The 19,087-nt window shown below is 40.7% G+C and overlaps 3 protein-coding genes across 4 annotated transcripts in view; 2 read left to right on the top strand and 1 right to left on the bottom strand.

Annotated features, from left to right (window-relative positions):
- Window positions 1–3,578: 3,578 nt before the first annotated feature.
- On the bottom strand, window positions 3,579–9,595 carry LOC104432983 (uncharacterized protein At2g02148). The gene is made up of 9 exons (XM_010045588.2): window positions 9,512–9,595; window positions 9,088–9,322; window positions 8,862–8,985; window positions 8,384–8,725; window positions 6,990–7,152; window positions 5,782–5,905; window positions 5,385–5,450; window positions 4,546–4,806; window positions 3,579–4,146 (listed from the first exon to the last, which is right to left on the bottom strand). The coding sequence occupies exons 2-9, from the start codon at window positions 9,250–9,252 to the stop codon at window positions 4,045–4,047; spliced, it is 1,347 nt and encodes a 448-aa protein (XP_010043890.1). The 5' UTR covers window positions 9,253–9,322; window positions 9,512–9,595; the 3' UTR covers window positions 3,579–4,044.
- A 1,206-nt stretch (window positions 9,596–10,801) lies between these two features.
- LOC104432981 (plant UBX domain-containing protein 7) lies at window positions 10,802–18,448 on the top strand. Of its 2 annotated transcripts, none has more exons than XM_010045586.3 (10): window positions 10,802–11,176; window positions 12,130–12,260; window positions 12,342–12,455; window positions 12,571–12,760; window positions 14,704–14,781; window positions 14,895–14,963; window positions 16,996–17,139; window positions 17,288–17,390; window positions 17,558–17,841; window positions 18,010–18,448. In XM_010045586.3, the coding sequence occupies exons 1-10, from the start codon at window positions 11,075–11,077 to the stop codon at window positions 18,172–18,174; spliced, it is 1,380 nt and encodes a 459-aa protein (XP_010043888.2). In that variant the 5' UTR covers window positions 10,802–11,074; the 3' UTR covers window positions 18,175–18,448. The 2 variants fall into 2 exon arrangements, with proteins under 2 accessions (XP_010043888.2, XP_010043889.2); XM_010045587.3 differs by having other exon boundaries at window positions 10,805–11,176; window positions 17,576–17,841.
- The window catches only part of LOC104432979 (defensin Ec-AMP-D2), a 13,403-nt gene continuing 5,508 nt past the window's right edge, over window positions 11,193–19,087 (top strand). The window contains exon 1 of the mRNA XM_039304804.1: window positions 11,193–11,211. The gene's annotated coding sequence lies outside the window, so the exon portion shown is untranslated. The remainder of the gene's footprint in view (window positions 11,212–19,087) is intronic.

The raw sequence follows: 19,087 nt of genomic DNA, 5'->3' as shown, positions 1-19,087 counted from the left end.
ATTAGGCTTGCCTTTAGCAACTTCCTACTGAATGGCAATGAAAATTGTACATATACAAAGGCAAAGTTCTGCAAAGTTCCACCGCATTCGATATGAGGACGAGTTATTAATTCTAATGCTGAGCATGCAACAGTCTATTCTAATAAAAAATTTAAACTATATGATGATAATGAACACCACATCGTTTGGGTTATGATAGAGTAAATTAGACTGGTGAAATGAGTTCACAAGCAAAATTGAAATGACATTACGACGATCTAGTCATCATTCAATAACTATGTGGGAGTGATATAATAATTTCCTTTCTCAGGTCATGAAAATTTCTAGTTAAAAGAGGATGAATTTAATTATAGGAATATCTTTAATAATTTGCGACAAAAAGATGGATGCACTTTGAATGAAGAGTGATAGTATCATCCAAACTATAATTTTTTATGCGCGGGTTATTAGCATAATTATTTACTCGTAAATAACAATTACCAAAACAAAAGACAAACTCTCTCTCTCTCTCTCTCTCTCTCTCTCTCTCTCTCTCTACAGTATCAACGATACCTCGATGGCTGATCTAGGAGCTCAATGTGACAGATCTGGGTTCGTCTCTGCCACAGCATGGAGCTCCATCCCTAGTCGAGAGAGAGAGAGAGAGATTAGGGTTTGCATGTGTTTGAAGAGATCAAGATTAGAGTTTGCATGGGTTTGAAGAGATCAAGGAAATGGAAGACGAGAGAGGAAACAAATGGATGACCCCTAGACGGAAAATCAATTTTAGGTTCTTTAAAGTGGTGTTTAGATTGGTTACTTTTGGATGATCAAAACTAACGTGAATAACAATCACATATTCTAACAAAAGCATTAATGTTGTAGCCCTACTGCAACAAAACCTTTCCCAAAAGTATATGGGTCGCTGATTTATTGTTTGATTGGTAAGCGATAGTTAGGAAATAATAAGGTCTCTTTCTGATGTCTCTAAACCTTCGAACCCCGTTTAGGAAAGAGAGAAGCAATGCAAAGAACATGGGAAGAAAGCAATTGGAAAGGGATTGGAGCCTCATCCAAAATTGATGCCAAATTTCTAGCTCTTGGTATGATTTCTCGATAGTTTATTCTCTTTTGATGACTAATTGAGTTAGAATTCTCTTTTTTCTTCCAATGCGAGATAATCATCAAGTTTCGGGTACATGGATCAATCCATATAAATGTCGCAAGAAGCTTATAGAACAGCTGCTCAAACCTATCTTCTTGCTTTCTCATATTAGAATACCTTTTCTAACCCTAAATACTTAATTCTCCTGTGGCATATCTTTTGTGCCGATGATCTTGCCACCACCTTGGTTCGGGCCAATCATAATTGCCCCTAATAATTTTCCAAAGTAGCCCTAAGATGTACGCATGCAACCTCTATTATTTTTTACTTTTCTTTTGTCTAATTCTTTTTAACAAGAGATCTGATTCCTCTTTTCGAGCTCTTTATTAATCTCTAATGAATTTCGTTAGTTTCTTTATTTCCACTCGTATCCTGTAACTGAGGGAGCATACATAATCGTGCTCTTGACAATGACCCTAAGCTTAATATTCATAGTATGGTGATTCGAATTCACGTTATAAATGAGAAAGACGCATTCTTACTCACCAAGCAATCACAGGGGCTATTGCCAGCCCTAAGGTCGCTTTCTTGATGCAAGACATGAAACTTCTATCGACCTACTTTTAACAAAATTAAGAAACACCAGGTGAATCAGCCACCAAGCCAAGAAAGACGCATGCTTTACAAAAAAGAAGCTGCCCTTTTCTTTTTGCTCCATTTGTGATTTGTTCAATAAGCCATAAGGTCCACGGACTGCTGAAAAAGTGGGGACCGCTGATTAAGCTAAACCCAATGGCATCGCACTAATTAATGTGCAAAAGTGAAATTAACGTAGCCGTACGTTTCCGGCCAGAGAGGAACGCGCTTCAGATTCTCCCAATAAACTCGTGACACCTGACAAATTTTGTGAGGACCTATCAAGGAGAAAATAAAATGAACAAAGAGCTATCAAAGTTAGGTGATAAAATAAGAAACATTTTCCAGCGCCTAAAAACAATATTAAGATAAGAGATCCATTATCGTAGTGGCAGCCATTGTCCTGTCGAATGTGCATGCCTTTCCCCCTTTGAAAATAAATAAATAGATAAACTATATAAATTGGTAAAGCAGCACGAATGGGGTGAGACCAACTAGTCCTAGAAGCGTGTCGAAGTAAGGCACGAATCTATCGACTTTTGCCGTGCGAAAAAGAAAGAAAATAATAAATTAATTAAGCTAATTTAGATGAGACAAGCAATTTGCACGCCACCCTCCAAAGCAATTGGTAAATTAGACTCCAAAAAAGGTTTGTCGTGAAAAGAATGTTAAAAAGTTAGTGCTCGTGTTAATTTAATTGTGGATTATGGTGGTGATTGCTTGTTTAAAGATGACCAGCAACCAATGTTGGAAAATGATAATTATTAAATTAAGGAGTGTTGACCTTATATTTTACTTTTTTTTTTTTTTTTGGACAATACCTTATATTTTACTTGGTGTCGGATTTTCCATGCGCTATTTAGAGTCCCCCATTTCCCCCCACTGAAAACTCGTGGCCCCTCTTAGAGGCTGCTCCACGAAACGTCAAAGAGTCAAAGTAGACGACGACCCCCGGGATTGAGATTGCCACGTGTCGAGAACCCAATTGAGCCCGAGGGGTGATTGATCTAGATCCCACGGACGGGATTTGACTAAGGAATGTGGGAGGCAACGGCTATTCGGATTTGATGATTGGTTGTCGGACTTTAGCGCTGTCGGTCGAAATTGAAAGAAGGTATTTCATACCGACTTGGAATGTTGTCGACCCCGAATCGTCCTATCGGATGAGTTGCGTGATTCGATTGTGTAGATTGGTTATGGTCTTTTAACTCTTGCCTTGTGGATAATAATAAGACGTTGGACATACGCATGTGCCATCCATCAGAGCTGCACAACCACTGCGCAATGATCGTCTTTTTTTGCCCAAGGACGGCAACCTTCTCGAGAGGCGGTCGTGACTTTGACATGATCGCACCGAGCCATCGCATGTCTTGTTTGCTATAAGTCAAAATCTAAACCAAGTACATGAAAAAGATACAGCTAATAGGTTAAAAAAAGTCGTTCTCAAACAAAACATTTGAGGAGATCTTTTCATGTTAAGATTCCTATTGTGTATATTTTTTTTCCCCTGCAAGTAATCTGCCTTAATTCATTGAAATGAAAATGTCTTGGTTTCCCGGAGTCTCTGCTAACACTAGCTCACAGACTTTTCCAATAGCACGTGCACTTCTCTTTTAAGTGTGTGTCTGCGGCCTAAGACGCAATTTCCTCCTTTTCTTCTCCAATTCAAAAGGACGTGTAGCTGCCACATGCATTTTAAAAGCATGTCGGGAAAACGAATTTCCATATTTTTACAAACACAATGTTAAGGTTTGCTATGCATGTCCCTTTTTCCTCAGGTTTGGCATTGGCATGGCAGCTTGGTCGAGCATCGTAATGCATTCTGCCATCAAACTCAAGACCCATCTGCATTCCTACACATACTCCAATCGCCTAGATTTCCCATTTATAACTCAGAATTTACAAGCTACTCTTCTTACTCAGAGAAGGGACAACAATCACTAATTGTTCTACAATCTATTTTTTACAACCAGTACGTGTCGCAAGAAGCTCATAACAATCTTAAAACCCAGGAGATGGATGAACTTCGCAGGATCCATGGCTTTTCCCTGTTTGATTAAAGGAAAAGAACCACCACAATGCCAATCTAATATACAACAAAAGCCATTTTCTGCACTCTTCTGCAGCATATATAGCCTTCAACCATGGCCGAAGCCAGATGACCAGTCCAATTCTCCTACCGCATATTTGTTGGTCAATACATGAGAGACTGACAGACTTTCTCCAATGCCTGGGTAACAAATAAGATATCGATGTGCTCAGCAAATAAATATACAATCTGTGCTCACCAATATTACAGGGCCAGGGAGGACATGATGTTGGTGTTATGTTCCCAATCTCTTAGCGCCACACTCCGAGCAAAATTTCGAGGTTTCTCTCAAATATGGGGCCCCACATTCATCACAGAATTTTGCAGGGGAAGGTGCCTGCTTGTAAAACATATTAAACAAACAGTTGAAATCACAAACATATGTCAAACAACCAGAGAGTAACCCACCAAGTTCATTCGGGGGAAAGCCAGACAATAAAAAACCATATAAGACATAAGTAAAACCATAAAAGTAATCAGTCAATAAACCATATTTGCCCAAAAAAAAAAATTCAATGAAGGAACACAGTAGTACTAATAGTAAATTACGAACATATATTTTATCTCTACAAGACGCAATTGTGCATACTTCTTCATTTTGTTTTTAGAAGAATTGTGTGCACTGATATAATTCTCTGCAATCCCTTAGTCTTAGACTTATAGCGGATGAGCAAACTGACAGCAAAAACCTTAGGATCCTTATACAAACCATAGAAAATAAGTTCCTGATTCTCACCATTATGTGCAAGCGCCCTCCTACATGGCCTCCACTGAGGGGTTGTAAGCATGCCATATGTTGTGATATGGGTGACGAATGGTGAGAATGGGCCAAATCAGGCAAATTAGAAGATGAGCCACAATGATGGGTGGGAGGAAAATGAGATGTATGTTGACTCTGGTGAATTGGTTGATGATGACTCTGGTGGATAGGGTGAAACTGGGGCTGATGTGACATTGGCTGCATATCATGCTTCGAAGTCGACTGCTGACCCTGTGGCTGCAGAGTAGGATATAATCAACCAACTTCCCAAAAATGGAAAACAATTTATAATCAGGAAAGCATGAGCTTCTACATCACACTCAGCTGCCAGAGGGCAACATTTACTGGTGTGGCTGCAATTGACAAGATAAACTGCAGCAAATTCAGACATCCGCACACAATTTAACTGCATGAGTTCTGAGAACATTTGTAACAAGCATGCCTTTGACAAGAGTACTGCAAGGATCCTTACTCTTACCAGCTTTCAAATCAGAATTATTTCTTCGAAAGAAAACTATCAGGATTTGCTTCTGGGAAATATTCTGAACAACGCGTGCGTGCGACAGCAGATATGTCTAAACTAGATCCTCTCTAGTCTCAGAACTTAGACACAATCAATAGGTAATAACTTCAAAATACAATGCTTTGACAAAAGCACCTTGAGAAAGAACTTCACTATTTTGAATAGTCCAGCATTAAACCAGATGCTGCCAACGGAAGATAGGGCAGGGAAGAAGATAAGCATGCTACATAGTGAATCGCAGTGATTGAAAACAATGTCAATCAAACATGCAGAGAAAGAAAGAAAACCTTACTTCACTGATGGAGCGATACCCTTCTTCAGCAGGGGACAAGGCTGAGGAATCTCTTCCATGATATGGCTGAAACAGAAGATCAGCAATTAAAGTAGCTCAATCTTCAAACCAATCAAACAACAAAAAACAGCACAAAAAAACATGCACATAATATATGTGCAACTGCAGCTACACAAATATACAAGCCCAGATGCACAGCAATGACAAGAGGAAATGTAGGAAAGACAAAGGGAAACATGATTTCAATGTAATGCTATCAAATAAGTCCAGTCATTAATCTTATGTGTTTTTAGGCCGGGCATGTCATTTGGTCCTTATTATCGCCTGGAATGCATAGCAAATCAAACTGTACAATGCTTGTTCTCTCAAAGAGCTTTTCATGAGTCATAAGGCTTACAGGCAGAGCAGAAATATTAGATACGGAATTGGACACAATGCGCCTATACTTGTGTCTTGGTGAATAAAATTTATAGTCACGAGGAGAGATAGCAACTTCATTTCGACCAGTCAACCGTTTAAACCTGGAAAAAAGAAAAAGGTCAATAAGGGGGGAGAACATAAGTAGCACACTCCAAGTAACTGGGAAAAATATCAATAGACTGTAAAGAAGGTGCTGGAACACAAAAAGAAGAAGGCCAGTTCATTACAAAAATAGCAAGATTTCTGGGTATCAAAGGAAAAGGTGCTAACATATTTGAAAATTTATGACTGGTAGTGCATGAAGGTGGCTCAAGAAATTATCATGCTTCGCATAAGGAAGAGTCTAGATGGTAGAATAAATAAGAAAAAATCAATGTTAAAATGCCATCTGCCAACATGTAATACAAAGCAGATGCATAGAGAAGAGTTCTATTTCCGCCATATAAGCATATGAAAATTTGATTGACTTTTATTTGGCACAATTCTGTTCGTTTCTAATAACAGATGAATATCCTGTTGACATATTCAATATGTTAATTTACTGCTCAAATCTCACTATCATTAACTGTAAGAGCATGTTTGATTAAGGCCATGACTCATACTAGAATGGGTCATCTCCAGTTACAATGCAAGAATAGTAAACAGTAAACTTCTTCTTAGTTCTAAATGCAAAGGCACCCCTTACAAAGGCTAAGACTGAAGGTCCAACACTCCAAGTTCATAAGCTTCATATTGTTAGAAAAGAAAATTATTTTACAGCACTGAAATTCAGATGAACATGTTGACAAAAACCTGCTATCTTTCAAGCATAAAAATCATAACTAATAAATTTTTATTGCTTAATTTATACATGTGAAATGAAAAATATCAAAGAAGTATGCATATGTGATACGACACTATATGAAGTTTCTATTTCTTCTCATTTGTAGATATATTAATAATTAATCATTTTCTGTAGAAATATTAAGTTTTCATTCTTAAATATCATGTGGTTTATCAACTAGTTCCCTTACATAACACAAGAGAGGTAGAAAACTTGGAATAATGCTGAAAGAGGACAAGAAGAAGGCTATAAACAAAGCATAGTTAGCTCAGTGCATTGAAATGTCTATAAAGAGATAGAAGACTATAATGGAACAAAAAACTTTATATTATACTAGTAAGGTCAATTAGGATGCAGCTTACCATTCAGCATCGTCAATTGACATACAATCTGGTTTCTCAACAATGTCCAAACCATTAACTACTACAAAGCGAACTCGCTTCTCTTCCTGTATCACTAATTCAGGAAATTTTGTTCGTGTTTCAGCAGAAGTAGCCAACTCTCTTCTCCTAAATGTGTAAGGACCTGTCCATTATGAAAGCAATAACAACTAAGATTCAAACGTACAAACAAGATTGTTTTTGTACATAGGTGTGATGCCAACGCACAAACATAGGTGATTATCAGCAATTAAATATCTTCTTTCACAATACCATAATTATAACTAGGGAAAGCCAAGTCATCTGGAGCTATCAAGCTTGATTTGTGTATACTGAAGTTGACTTCATCCTTTTAGCTCAAATGGAGCTCAAGGAACTTGAGTCGCTTATCGAGTCTAGATACTTGACTCAATCAGCACACAACCATAATTAAATTTTCCAATATATTTTTCACATGTTGTGTTCAAATGATTAATCAGGAACTCCCTGAAGTGGCATGACCAGCATACCCCTTTTATTCTTTGAATCGCACTCTTTTCCAAAAGAAACCCAGTGTCCATTTTCTCTCTTTCATCTCGTCCTGCAACTCCCTTTACTGATTAATGGCACCCTAGCTATGATATGATCTCCATCCCCCCCCTCTCTCACACACACATATGTGACCAGCCTCTACCCTGTTTGACAGATTGTTGAAGATGAAAGGGATTAGTTTAAGTGCTAATTACAATAAAAGAGCCACCAAGCCTTCTATTCATTGAAACAAAACACATAGACCTTCACTTTTGTGTCCGTTTTATTGTTCATTGGTGCCTTATAATGATTAGGGCTAGTTCCATTGTCTCACTAGAAAGCTTTTCCCCGATCAAAACCATAATTTTCTGTGGAAATAAGATTCTTAGGGCCACAGGCATGTCCCTTTAGGTTATCTCACATCTTAAAAGAATGATTTAGACCTATTTTATTTAGTGCAAATTTAATTGCAGGTAATTTTCCATGGTCAATCTTACAAAATTTAAATTTTGCTTGTAAAATCAAGTTGGACCGGGTCAAGCTGAAGCATTTCAACTTCCTTGTCATGTTAGGCTCAAACAAGTACAGTACTCGACTGAGCTCAAGTAAAGATTCCACCACCAGGCATATGAATCAAGTTGGGCTCAAGCCAGCCACTGTGCAGCCCTGACTCAGGTCGGTTACACCCCAAGTAATGACCTGGTAAGTGAATAACATGCCACTCTACCATTGTAAAACAAAACAACTGTCTCACTTCACAATAAGTCACAAATACAGACTTCAGCCAAATCTATCCAAGGGACAGCTGATAAATAATCCTCTGCAGATGAAATCAAACCATTATCATCTGTTTAAAAAGATAATACCTTTTTTAGGAAATTTTTTAGCCAGCCTCCTGTATAAACCACCAGCTGCTTCGAGAGCTACTCCAATAGTCTTCTCACGGATACCATTCAATGAACTAAGCCTTACATTTACATCGCTAACTAAAGTCTCGTACATATTCGCCACGTACATCAGAGGCAATGCAAAACAGGCGTCACCCTCATATTGGACTTCTCTTGACTTCCTTTTGTTCAGCTGGCCTTGCCCAGATTGAGCAGAGTAGTCAGGCTCGGGATCAGATACTTCAACCACGTGCTCACTGATGAAATGATCCACAATAATCTGCAGAAATCTCGCCCGCGAGGATTCAATAGGTACAACATCTAGTCCAACATTCAACCAACAATTCGCTCAGTCCAAAAATCACTCCACCCGACTGATAATATTAGAAAGCAACATCTAAATCCTTCCTAACTGCACCGCAAAACTGATCGCAGAACAGATAAACAAACAAATCACCTTCGATGGTCAAGACGTCGTAAGAACTCCTAGACGGACCAACTTCCTCCAGGCCCGAACGATCATCTTCAGCTCCAACGCCATGAATCGGCAAAGAAGCCCGGTACGAATCATGTATACATTCCTGCAAGCACGCATTCCTTCATAAAAAAAAAGGGAATTCCTCGCGCTCGCCCCCAACAATCAGTCAGAACACAGGCATCAGCTATACAGATGACTAGCTCACAACGGCAGCGGAATCGTCGTCGTTGTCCAAGCTATCCTCGGTCACCGCGTCCCGGCCGACGCCGCCGATGTCGTCGACGGTGTTGAGGTCGTGGAGCGAAGAGGCCCCGACGAAGGAACTCGCGGCCCTCAGATCGTAGTGCTCCACCGGAACCCTGCTCCCCATCTCCTCCGCTTCACTTCCGCCCGACGGAACCCTAACCCCTCCCCACCACCGGCAGCCCGGGCTCCGGCGACTGCAAAGAAGAGAGGCAACGGCGGCGGAATCAGCTCAAAAGCCATAGCCGGCATCGAAGAGATTCGGTTTCTCGTCCGATCGGATTTCAGTTGCCGGCGAACGTTGAGCTTCGTTGCCGCTCGTTCGCTTCTGCTATTTGAAAGAGAGAGAGAGAGAGAGAAAGAGAGTTCCAAGCCTGAGACCGTACCTGAGGTTTCGGAGTGCCGAAACGAGCTTCCAAGCCTGATTCCGACGTCCGCACCAAATCCCAAGCCGGCGTGAATTTGTAGCTTTGACTCGGCGTGTACTGTTCTTCTACTCAGCAAGATTAATTGACAGTACTTGGGTATTATTCTTTCTCTATATGTTTTTTAGATCAATTAATTTAAGGAAGATAAATAGTTTATATGATAGACCTGGAATATTATAACTAAAGGTCAATGCCGCGAAAAATTATGTGATCAATTTATTCTAATTTAATTTTTTGATTACTAACAACAAATTTAAATAAAAAACCTAAAACTTGTACATTTGTGACATATTTACCTTCTGTTAGATTCGGATCAATATCAAAACAAAGCACCTATAAACTCCAATACGGTATATCCATTAATTGTCAAATGTCATTTAACTTGACGATTTGATAATGAAATTTAACGTAAACTAACGACAGTACAATTTGTGATAAATGTACAATTTTTTAATATTTTATGATCAGAAAATTAATTTGAAATAAATTTGTCATGATATCGATTTTTTGTTCTTCATGATATTAATCCAATAACTAATGATACCTAAACCACCATTAAAAATAAAAATAAAAAGAGGGTAGAATTCATTTCTAAATAACGTTTCACTCTTGTTATATAGATGTGATGGGATATCCGAAAAAAATGAAAACACAAATAAGAAAAAGGGAAAAAAGAGAGAAAAAAACAGGAGGGTTGAGGCCAAACCCCCTGCCCGTGGCCAGTGGGGTCGCTGACGCGCCACCAGTGATGGGATAGTGGCCATAGCCCATAGGTGGGGGAGGGTTGGTGGCCCTCCGCCTATATCATGTTTTCTTAAAATTTTAGCTTTTTTTTTTTTAAACCTTTTTTGGAAATAAAAAGAGGAAAGAAAATAAAAAGTTAAATGATGGAAATGCTCTGATCAAGACGAGGTTAGGCTATTTTTTAGGAAACAAGGTCCATTTTAAGTCATCATTTGGAAAAAAATTTTAAAATAAAAGATTCACTTGATATTATTATTCGAGAAAATAATGGTGCTTGCTTCATTTCTTCATTTTATCTTTAATTTCCGTCCCGTATCGGTGTGTACCCATAACACCCTCGTCACCAAACCAAATTGCCAAGATCGCCACGCGCGAAATCACCATTAAGGAGCCAATCCCGGCGACAAGTATAAGACCGAATATCCCGGCGACAAGGATAAGACCGTCAATTCCCTCGCCAGGCCCCGTCGAAAGAGGGGAGCAAGAAATCCGAAGAGCCCGTCCCGACCCAGGTACGACCGACTGCTTGCTGAGAGAGAGGCCCCCCCACACCTTCACTTCCTTTCCCCGTCTCTCTCTCTCTCTCTCCGCGCGCCGTTCGCCAGCCATGGAAGCTCGGGTTCAGCTCGGCCTCTCTCTCCTCTGAATCTGATCCGAGCTCCCGTCCGGAGGATCGCCTCCCCCCGCCGCCCCGCCGCCGCCGCCATCGGAGGAGGAGCAATCTAGGGTTTCGCCGCTCGAGCGACGGCGGACGAGGGAGGAGCAGGGACAGGGGCGATGGAGAGCCTCCTTTCGCCGACCGAGAAGCAGAGCATGATCTCCTCCTTCCTGGAGATCGCCGTCGGCCAGACCGCCGATACCGCTCGCCAGTTCCTGCAGGTGCCCCCACCGTCTCTTCCTCTCTCTCTCTCTCTCTCTCTCTCTCTAGCGTGCATTGATCGCGCGGAGACCTTACTTACATTGCGAAAATGGCTGAGCTAACTTGTGTAGGCGTGGCCTCTGACCTCGCTCGATGCGCGTGGAAAGATACGGGGGGAAAAGTTATCGTTTTTCGGTTTCTTTTTCTTGGTTTTCAGTTGGGACTGTCGGTAGGATGGTTGATTAATTGTTGATGGTTATAGGGATTATGACGGATACGGACGCTTGATCTGTAGCTGGTTTACGTGGGTGTTTGGTGTTGTTTGGTGCTTGTTATGATAGTGCGTTGTTTGTCCATCGATTTGTGTTTCGTGAGAAAAAAAGTCAACCTTTATACTGGGTTTTGTGGTTTCAATGCCTTGTATTGATGAAGCTAGGGAATAAGTCAGGATCTTCATGTGGATGCGTAATTCCCTTGATTGAAGCTATCGTGTTGGTCCAACCTTTGTTCTTCGGTTGGTTCTCGTGCATAAGCAGGCTGATTGCATCAGGAGTCTACTGTCTTCTGCATGCTAGATCTTGTCTATAACCGATGTTAGAGATGAGCATTTTAAGTTATCTAAAGCTTTTGGGTGGAATTGCATTCAAATTTTGATATTCAGTAGCCGACCACCGGCCCTAAGACTTCCGCTTAATTTTGTCTGCCCTTTTCCCCTCTTTATTTCAGTGGTTGTATCGTTGGTTTCACATGTCCATTCCATAAAATTTAAGGGTCTAACACAAAAAGGGCTGTCCTTATCTCTATGGTCATTTGCCTTCCAATTGTCTGGTGATATATGTATCAGCAGTGAATTTCACTTTTATCGCTGTTATTTTGGATATTTTATTTATTAATTTTTTATTTTTTTTGTGTACAATGCTTTATCTGTGCAAAATCGAGATTGTTGGAATTCTCATAAGGTACATTTCATCAGGCAACAAGTTGGAAGCTTGAGGAAGCCCTTCAACTATTTTATGTAGGTAATGAAGGTGGTGTTATTGGAGGACAGTCCAACCCTCCCCCAGTTGATGGTGGAAATGCTGCTTGTGCAGATGAAAATGCTGGGTATTTGCCATGTTTTCTGTAAATTATCGTGTTGTTGCCTCTTTAGCTTCTTCTTCTTCTGATTTGTATCTGTTTCCACAGGGTATCAAGGAATGACAATGGTAATGAAAACATTGGACAGCATGATGAAGATGAAGTGCGTCCTCCTTTACCTGTTAGGAGAGAGGTCCTCTATGATGATGCGATATCATATCCGTACGTATACTCTCCTCAGTGTTGATGTCTTTGTTGCTCTACTGGAGCTGTTGGCTGTTCTGCGAGAATGATAAAATGTGCTATTACTAATTGGCAAAATTTAATGACCATACAGAGCATTGGGGATGGGGTCACATGAGTCAAGTTCCCTAATTGCATTCAGGAACTTTGATGAGGAAATGAAACGCCCTGGGGTGTGGGAATCAGATCAAGGTTCAACATCTACTGCAGAAAATGCTCGTGATAATCTCGCCTCTCTGTATCGTCCTCCTTTCCACTTGATGTATCGCGGATCCTTTGAGAAGGTAGTTGGCCTGAATTCACTCTTACTATATGCGGGCAGTTAATTCATACTCCATCTGGAGTGTACTCATTTCTTTTCATGTTGAATGGTCTTTGAAAAGAAATTCCTTGTGTGCACATATCAAACTTTCTGGTAAATTGCCTTATATGCTTTGGCATTTTGATGAGGTTGAATGGAAATTATGGATATCATGGTTAGTTACTTTTGGTTATGATGTTCTGCAACTTGCCAACGCGGGGCTTGAGTGAATAATTGTCCAGTGGCTATTTCTGAACAACTAAGTATGCAAACCTTTATGACATGGTGTGCTGAAAATTCCATTAGTGATGTTTTAACTGGTATAACATGTTCTTATACTAGGTTTACTCTTCCTGGCAGGGGAATCTGAGTTCCAGATCATGAGGTTTCAAGTCTATTTAGTAGTATTATATTAACCTGTGAAAATGGGTATTAAGGAAAATATCGGGAGGGCCCAAAACCACACCTGAACTGGTCAGCTTGGACAAGTTTTCTCTGCTTGGGATGGGTTAAGTGACTTTGTGCTTTGGGCACTAACATTAAGCATCTCTAGGGGTCGGTCCAAATTGAACCAAAAAAAACAAGTGAACTGACCAGTGAATGTGAGAAATTTGAGGTTTAAATAGAATTTTTTTTTTCACTAGATTTATTTAACCGAAGGAAATCAGCTCTGGAAAAAAGCAGAGGAGGGTTCTGGTCACTATTTTTAGAGAGAGAGAGAGAGAGAGAGAGAGAGAACCACCGCATGAGCTCAGTGGTCTCACCTCCCCAATTGATTGGCAGCGAAGTGCTTGCACTTGGGTGAGCTTGATTGATCACTATGGCTTTGGCGGTGGCTGGTATTTAAATCAAGAACTGACGGAATCTGGAATGAGAGTACCACTGTATGAGCTTAGTGCCACCACAGCTGATTGGCAGCGAAGTCACCTGCACTCAGGTGAGCTTGACCGATCACTATTGCATAGGTGGTGGCTGGTAGGTATTTGAATCGAAAATTGACAGCTTATGTGAGCTCCAATATTAATTCTCGAAGTGATTTTTTTTTTTTTTTAAGGAAGCTGCATAATAAATCAACATTACATTATTTATCATCATAAAGTGCATCAAGAGGACATTCTCGCATCATTGCATTCATATGTTTGATGATTTATCCCCTGGAAATTTAATACATCCTCGTTTTTTGTTTGATTTTTAATGATTAGGTGAATTTTATTATTTTCCTTTGTTTTCTCCAACCTGAAGTTTTCAGCATTAGTCCGACAATGATCAGCACTGTCTTGGAGACAACTTAAATAATCTTGAACTGATAAGGAGAATGCATGTGCTGAGAGGAATTAGCTCTCCCACAGTTTTTTTTTCCTTTCTTTTTTATAACATTATATTACATAACTAGGGGGGTATCGAGCAGAGCAGTTTGCCTTGAGAATGAATAGCTCATTCTCCAGTTGAAATTCATTCCTATCTTAAGTGTAGATTGGAGATCGAACTAATGTAAGGTTCTCATTTCTTTTCTTTAGCAGACGTTGTGGTTCGCATCATAGATTGTTATGGTTACACCACACATCTTTTGTAGAAGTACAAATTGTCAAGACAACTTTGTTATTATTTCATTATTTGAAAAAGGGAATTATCTACTCTCCCTTTGCCTTGAATTTACTATAATTATTTGTATGCGCGCATGCGAGAGACAGAGAGACGAAAGAGTGTTCGGGAGATGTAAACTTGACAATAGGAACTGTAATTTCTAAAAGCAGGGAATGAAAAGCATAAATTATAGAGGATATTGAGTGTTATTTTGCCTTTCATCAATGATTTGAAGTTAGCACGTGTAGGGAGATGTGTAGTTGCATTGGGTGGTACTTTTGTCTTTGTTGGCCATTTGCTGTTTCTTATTTAATTGATTTTAATATTTATGAATGTTAACAGGCTAAAACGGCAGCTTCGCTACAAGACAAGTGGCTTCTTGTAAACTTGCAGTCTACCAAGGAGTTCAGCTCGCATATGGTAGTGTACTCTCTCTCTCCCCCCTCTCCCCCCTTTCCTTTATTGCTTTGTCTCCTTGTTGGAATCTTTGAGGATGGTGGTTCTTATATGCTTTTGTTTATTTTCTTTTGAAGCTGAATCGGGATACGTGGGCAAATGAAGCTGTCTCCCAAACTATCAGCACTAATTTTATCTTCTGGCAGGTGTGCTTCTGGCCATGTCTTTATTATTCTCTCTTATAGTGGTCCAACTTTATCAATTTATTTGATATTTGAATGACGAGTACTTCAAATTATTTTTAGCTTAAATAATAGTGCACACTCGTTCTTCAGATCATCTCTTTTTATGCTGTTCCAAGTTCTGTGCTCGTGCTTTGTTATGCCATAGAGTTGCTGGCTTCTATAACACTATCTGAGTCCTTATGTTGGTAGCAAGGCCTGCTCATTTCAAAGAGTTTCTTTTGTGTCCACATTCCTCAGTGGGATTATCATATTGTTGTAGGAGGACCTGGTTAGCTGGTCTTCAAACGATTGCATAAACTAGAGACTTCCTGAAGGCATTTGCCTTATTTGAGTCCAGGTTTGTGTGTTTATGTGTATGTGTAGACAGTAGATGGATGTATGCCAAAAAGACAGTAGATTAATGAGTGAGTCAGATATTATCTTTTGGAATGTGCCTGTTCACATTGTTTGCTGGAATGGGAGATTATTGGGAAAAATCTTAGGGCGCGTTTGGCAACGATTCTGTTCCCAGGAACTGATTCTGACAAGAAATGATTATTTTTTATTCTGTTCCCGGGAACTAATTCCGAGTAAAAGAACGTGTTTGGTAACTGTCTAAATTTTTTTATTCTGGAATAGAATTGTGTTTGATAACGTGTTCATTGATTCTATTCCAAATTATTTTTGTACTTTTTTTTTTTTTCTTTTACCTTTTTCCTTTTCTTTTTTTCATTTTTTCTTTTCTTTTTTTCTTTTTTTCCTATTTTTCTTCTTTTTCTTCTTCTTGTGGCCGGTCGCCGGATCGGCGACCGGCCGGACGAGGGCTGGCGACCTCACCAGAGCGTCGCCGGCCCTTAGCGAGGCTGGCCCTCGTCGGCCGAGCCTCGCCGGCAGTTGGGCGAGGCTCGCTCAGCCCCGCCGAGGCTCAGCCTCGCCAGATCTGGCGAGGCCGAGCGTCGCCGGTGGACAGGCGGGCCTCGCCGGGGCTGGGCGAGGCCCGCCTGGCCACCGGTCAGGCTAGGCGGGCCTCGTCGGGTCTGGGCGCCTGCCTGGCCACCGGTCAGGCTAGGCGAGCCCGGCCGGTGGCCAGGGGGGCCTCACCCAGCCTCGGCGAGGCTCGCCGGTGGCCAGGCGGGCCTCGCCCAGCCCCGGCGAGGCTCGCCGGACCTCGCCCTGGCCAGGTGAGCCTCCGGCGAGCTCGCCGGACCGGGCGGTCGGCGGCGGACGACGAGCGGTGGCGGGATGACAAAAGGAAAGAAGAAGAGTTTTATTGTGTTGATTCTTTTTTTGATTCTCGGACGCAGAATCAACTTTTTTTTTATTCTCAAATCTACTCCAAAATTGATTCTCGGAACAAATTTGTTCCCGGGAACAAAATTTTTACCAAACGCGATTCTCGTCCCAAACTGATTCTGGGAACAAAAAATCAGAATTAGTCACTGTTTGGCAACATGCCAAACAGAGCCTTAGTCTGAAGAAAGTAAGACTGTAGAGTATGGATTTGTCTTTCAGAGCACAGGCACACTTTATAAGTTGACAGATTAGTGAGAATATATGTAGGGGTCCAGCCATTCTACTTGTTGACCACTTTGTGATGAATGGCATTAAAATAGTTTGAACATACAATGAATGATGTAGTACTTGGCAGTCTTTGACAGTGAAATGAGGTCCCATTTTCACTTTTCAAATGTAGTTTGTCCCATTTTAAATCCCCTTCCCACCTACAAGTGAAGCAAGTACTTTCTCTTTGAATTTTCATTCCCTTCACTTTATTTTCCTCCCTTTTTTTCCAATTAAGCAATTTGATAATCTAAGGCCATATGCAAATGTGCTCCCTTTCACTTACAATCGCTGGGAGTGCCTTTGCTGATAGTGGACATTGGAGATCTCTTATCTTAAATTTCAGTTCAGATTAATCATTGAGATTACTCTCTTCAATGTGTGTTCATATATAATGACCAACAGAAGTTAATATCAAATGATAAATTGCTCAGCTCACTCTATTTTATATTAGGTATATGACGACACAAGTGAGGGCCAGAAGGTCTGCACCTATTACAAATTGGATTCAATCCCTGTAGTGCTTGTTATTGACCCCATCACTGGCCAAAAGATGCGGTCTTGGACTGGAATGATTCAGCCTGAGAGCTTGCTTGAGGTACCTATCACAGCAGGTGTTACCCAATACACTTGCATTTAGATAAACAATGAATGTTAATGTCGTAGCAGCATATAACTTGGGTATACAAGCACTTAGACATTTAGTAGTTGCGGTATTCATTCCAGAAAGTAAATTTTTACTGCAGAATTTGTTACTCTTCCTGGAAGGTGGCCCCAAGGATCATCATGTAAGTTCATCACATAAACGTCCTAGAGAAAAGTCTGCGACTCCTCCGCAGAAAGTTAAGGGTATGTCATATTTCTGTATAATGTGTTGAATTAGTGTTCTGATATATGGTGCTGTATCTTAAAGACGGTATAAGAACTAAAAAATCTGTGGCCCTGTCTGTATGTCTTTGTCTGGTGGAGTGTTCTGCTTGTACGCGCATTGTTTGCCATTATGTATGTAATTTCAGATGCCTGGATTGATGCAGATGAAATGCCCAAGGAAGAAGACGAGGAACTACAGGCGGCATTGGAAGCTTCCTTGGAAAATATAGAAGAGCCAATTAAGACAAATGGTGAAGATGGCAAAACTGATACCAGCAAGGAAGAGGAGACAATCACAGGGAAGATACCTGCCTACCCACCTCTTCCCGAAGAACCTAAGGGTGACAGGAGCCTCCTTTGCCGGGTTGGAGTCCGTCTTCCTGACGGACGTAGGGTCCAGCGGAATTTTCTCCGAACTGATCCAATACAGGTTCATCAGAAACTTCTATTAATTTAGAAAAAATGCTAGATTTCTTGCATAATGCCTTGAAACCCTCTCTGTTTGTGCTTATAAGCCTTGGATAGTTGGCATAGACTCTTTTGCTTGGAATTTTGCGCATTGTAGGACAAAATGGTTATGCACTTATTCTTTCTGCAGCTTCTGTGGTCATTCTGCCGTTCTCAACTGGAAGAGGCTGAAAGTAGGCCATTTCGCTTGGCGCAAGCAATTCCTGGGGCTTCGAAAAGTCTGGACTACGACAGCAAGTTAACCTTCCAGGAGTCTGGGCTTGCAAATTCCATGATCTCTCTCGCATGGGAATGACACTCGCACTGTTACATTGTACCTTTTGGGATGGTTTGATCTGCTGGTAATTATGGAAGGACTTCTCATACATGTCTATATTGTCATGTTTGGTCCACTGTCTATTCGCTCCCCCAAACCATCGTCTGTTTCAAGGGACCCGTAGATTTCATTTTAAATGTGTTATCTTCCAAGTGAAATGCATTGCGACAGCATTTTCATTGGTGATGCAATAGAATCTCAATTGTATGTATGCCCAGGCGATTTTATTGGATCTCCCTTTTGAAGTTTGAAATCTCTTTCTGATAGTTTGAGTTCCAATTTTCATCAAAGGGCACTCAAAGACAAAATGTGCGGTGAGTTGGGTTCGTGCTGTATCTATTACCCGTCCTTAATAAGGAAATATAAAAGCAGGGAGTACATGTACAAGCTGAGAAATCTGCCCTAATCAGGGCATGCGCTTAAAGCATAGAGTAGTCTTATATGTCACGGCCATTTAAAACTATAATTTCTTTTTATTTTCTGCTGTCATTTGGAAAACGCAGTCGGCAATAGCAAAGTTTCTATTATTCTATTTCCAGTCTATTGGTATACTTCCGGAACACTTGCCAATCTCACCTGAGTAGGACCACCTGCACTCATAATTCATGTGAAAAGAGTGCCATAGGATACATTGGGGAATATTATTCATAAATTCTTAAAATAATTGACGAATTTTTAATGTAATTCGCTTGGCCAATTTAGATCGATTGATAATGGTTGGCATGGTGATTTCGTCAGTATTGTATCGGATTACAATTTTTATTAAACTTTTGTAATTTTTTTTCTTTTTTGTCCCTTTGATCTGCATTAGCTATAGGTGAGGCTCGAGATACTCTCGCTAGATTTGGGAGAGGGGTGACTGGCAAGAGGAACCCTGCTTCCGATCAGCGCG

Source organism: Eucalyptus grandis, chromosome 2, assembly GCF_016545825.1.
Source record: "Eucalyptus grandis isolate ANBG69807.140 chromosome 2, ASM1654582v1, whole genome shotgun sequence".
Taxonomy (NCBI): domain Eukaryota; kingdom Viridiplantae; phylum Streptophyta; class Magnoliopsida; order Myrtales; family Myrtaceae; genus Eucalyptus; species Eucalyptus grandis.
The sequence above is the reverse complement of the archived record's forward strand: the minus strand, read 5'-3'. Positions and strand labels throughout refer to the sequence as shown.

Coding starts and splice junctions, on each gene's coding strand:
- LOC104432983 (XM_010045588.2), bottom strand. CDS start 9,252: ATGGGGAGCAGGGTTCCGGTGGAGCACTACGATCTGAGGGCCGCGAGT. Junction 8,726..8,861: donor CGACGTCTTGACCATCGAAG/GTGATTTGTTTG, acceptor ATGTTGGACTAG/ATGTTGTACCTATTGAATCC. Junction 4,807..5,384: donor GGTATCGCTCCATCAGTGAA/GTAAGGTTTTCT, acceptor CCTACTCTGCAG/CCACAGGGTCAGCAGTCGAC.
- LOC104432981 (XM_010045586.3), top strand. CDS start 11,075: ATGGAGAGCCTCCTTTCGCCGACCGAGAAGCAGAGCATGATCTCCTCC. Junction 14,964..16,995: donor CTAATTTTATCTTCTGGCAG/GTGTGCTTCTGG, acceptor ATTTTATATTAG/GTATATGACGACACAAGTGA. Junction 17,140..17,287: donor AGCCTGAGAGCTTGCTTGAG/GTACCTATCACA, acceptor TTTTTACTGCAG/AATTTGTTACTCTTCCTGGA.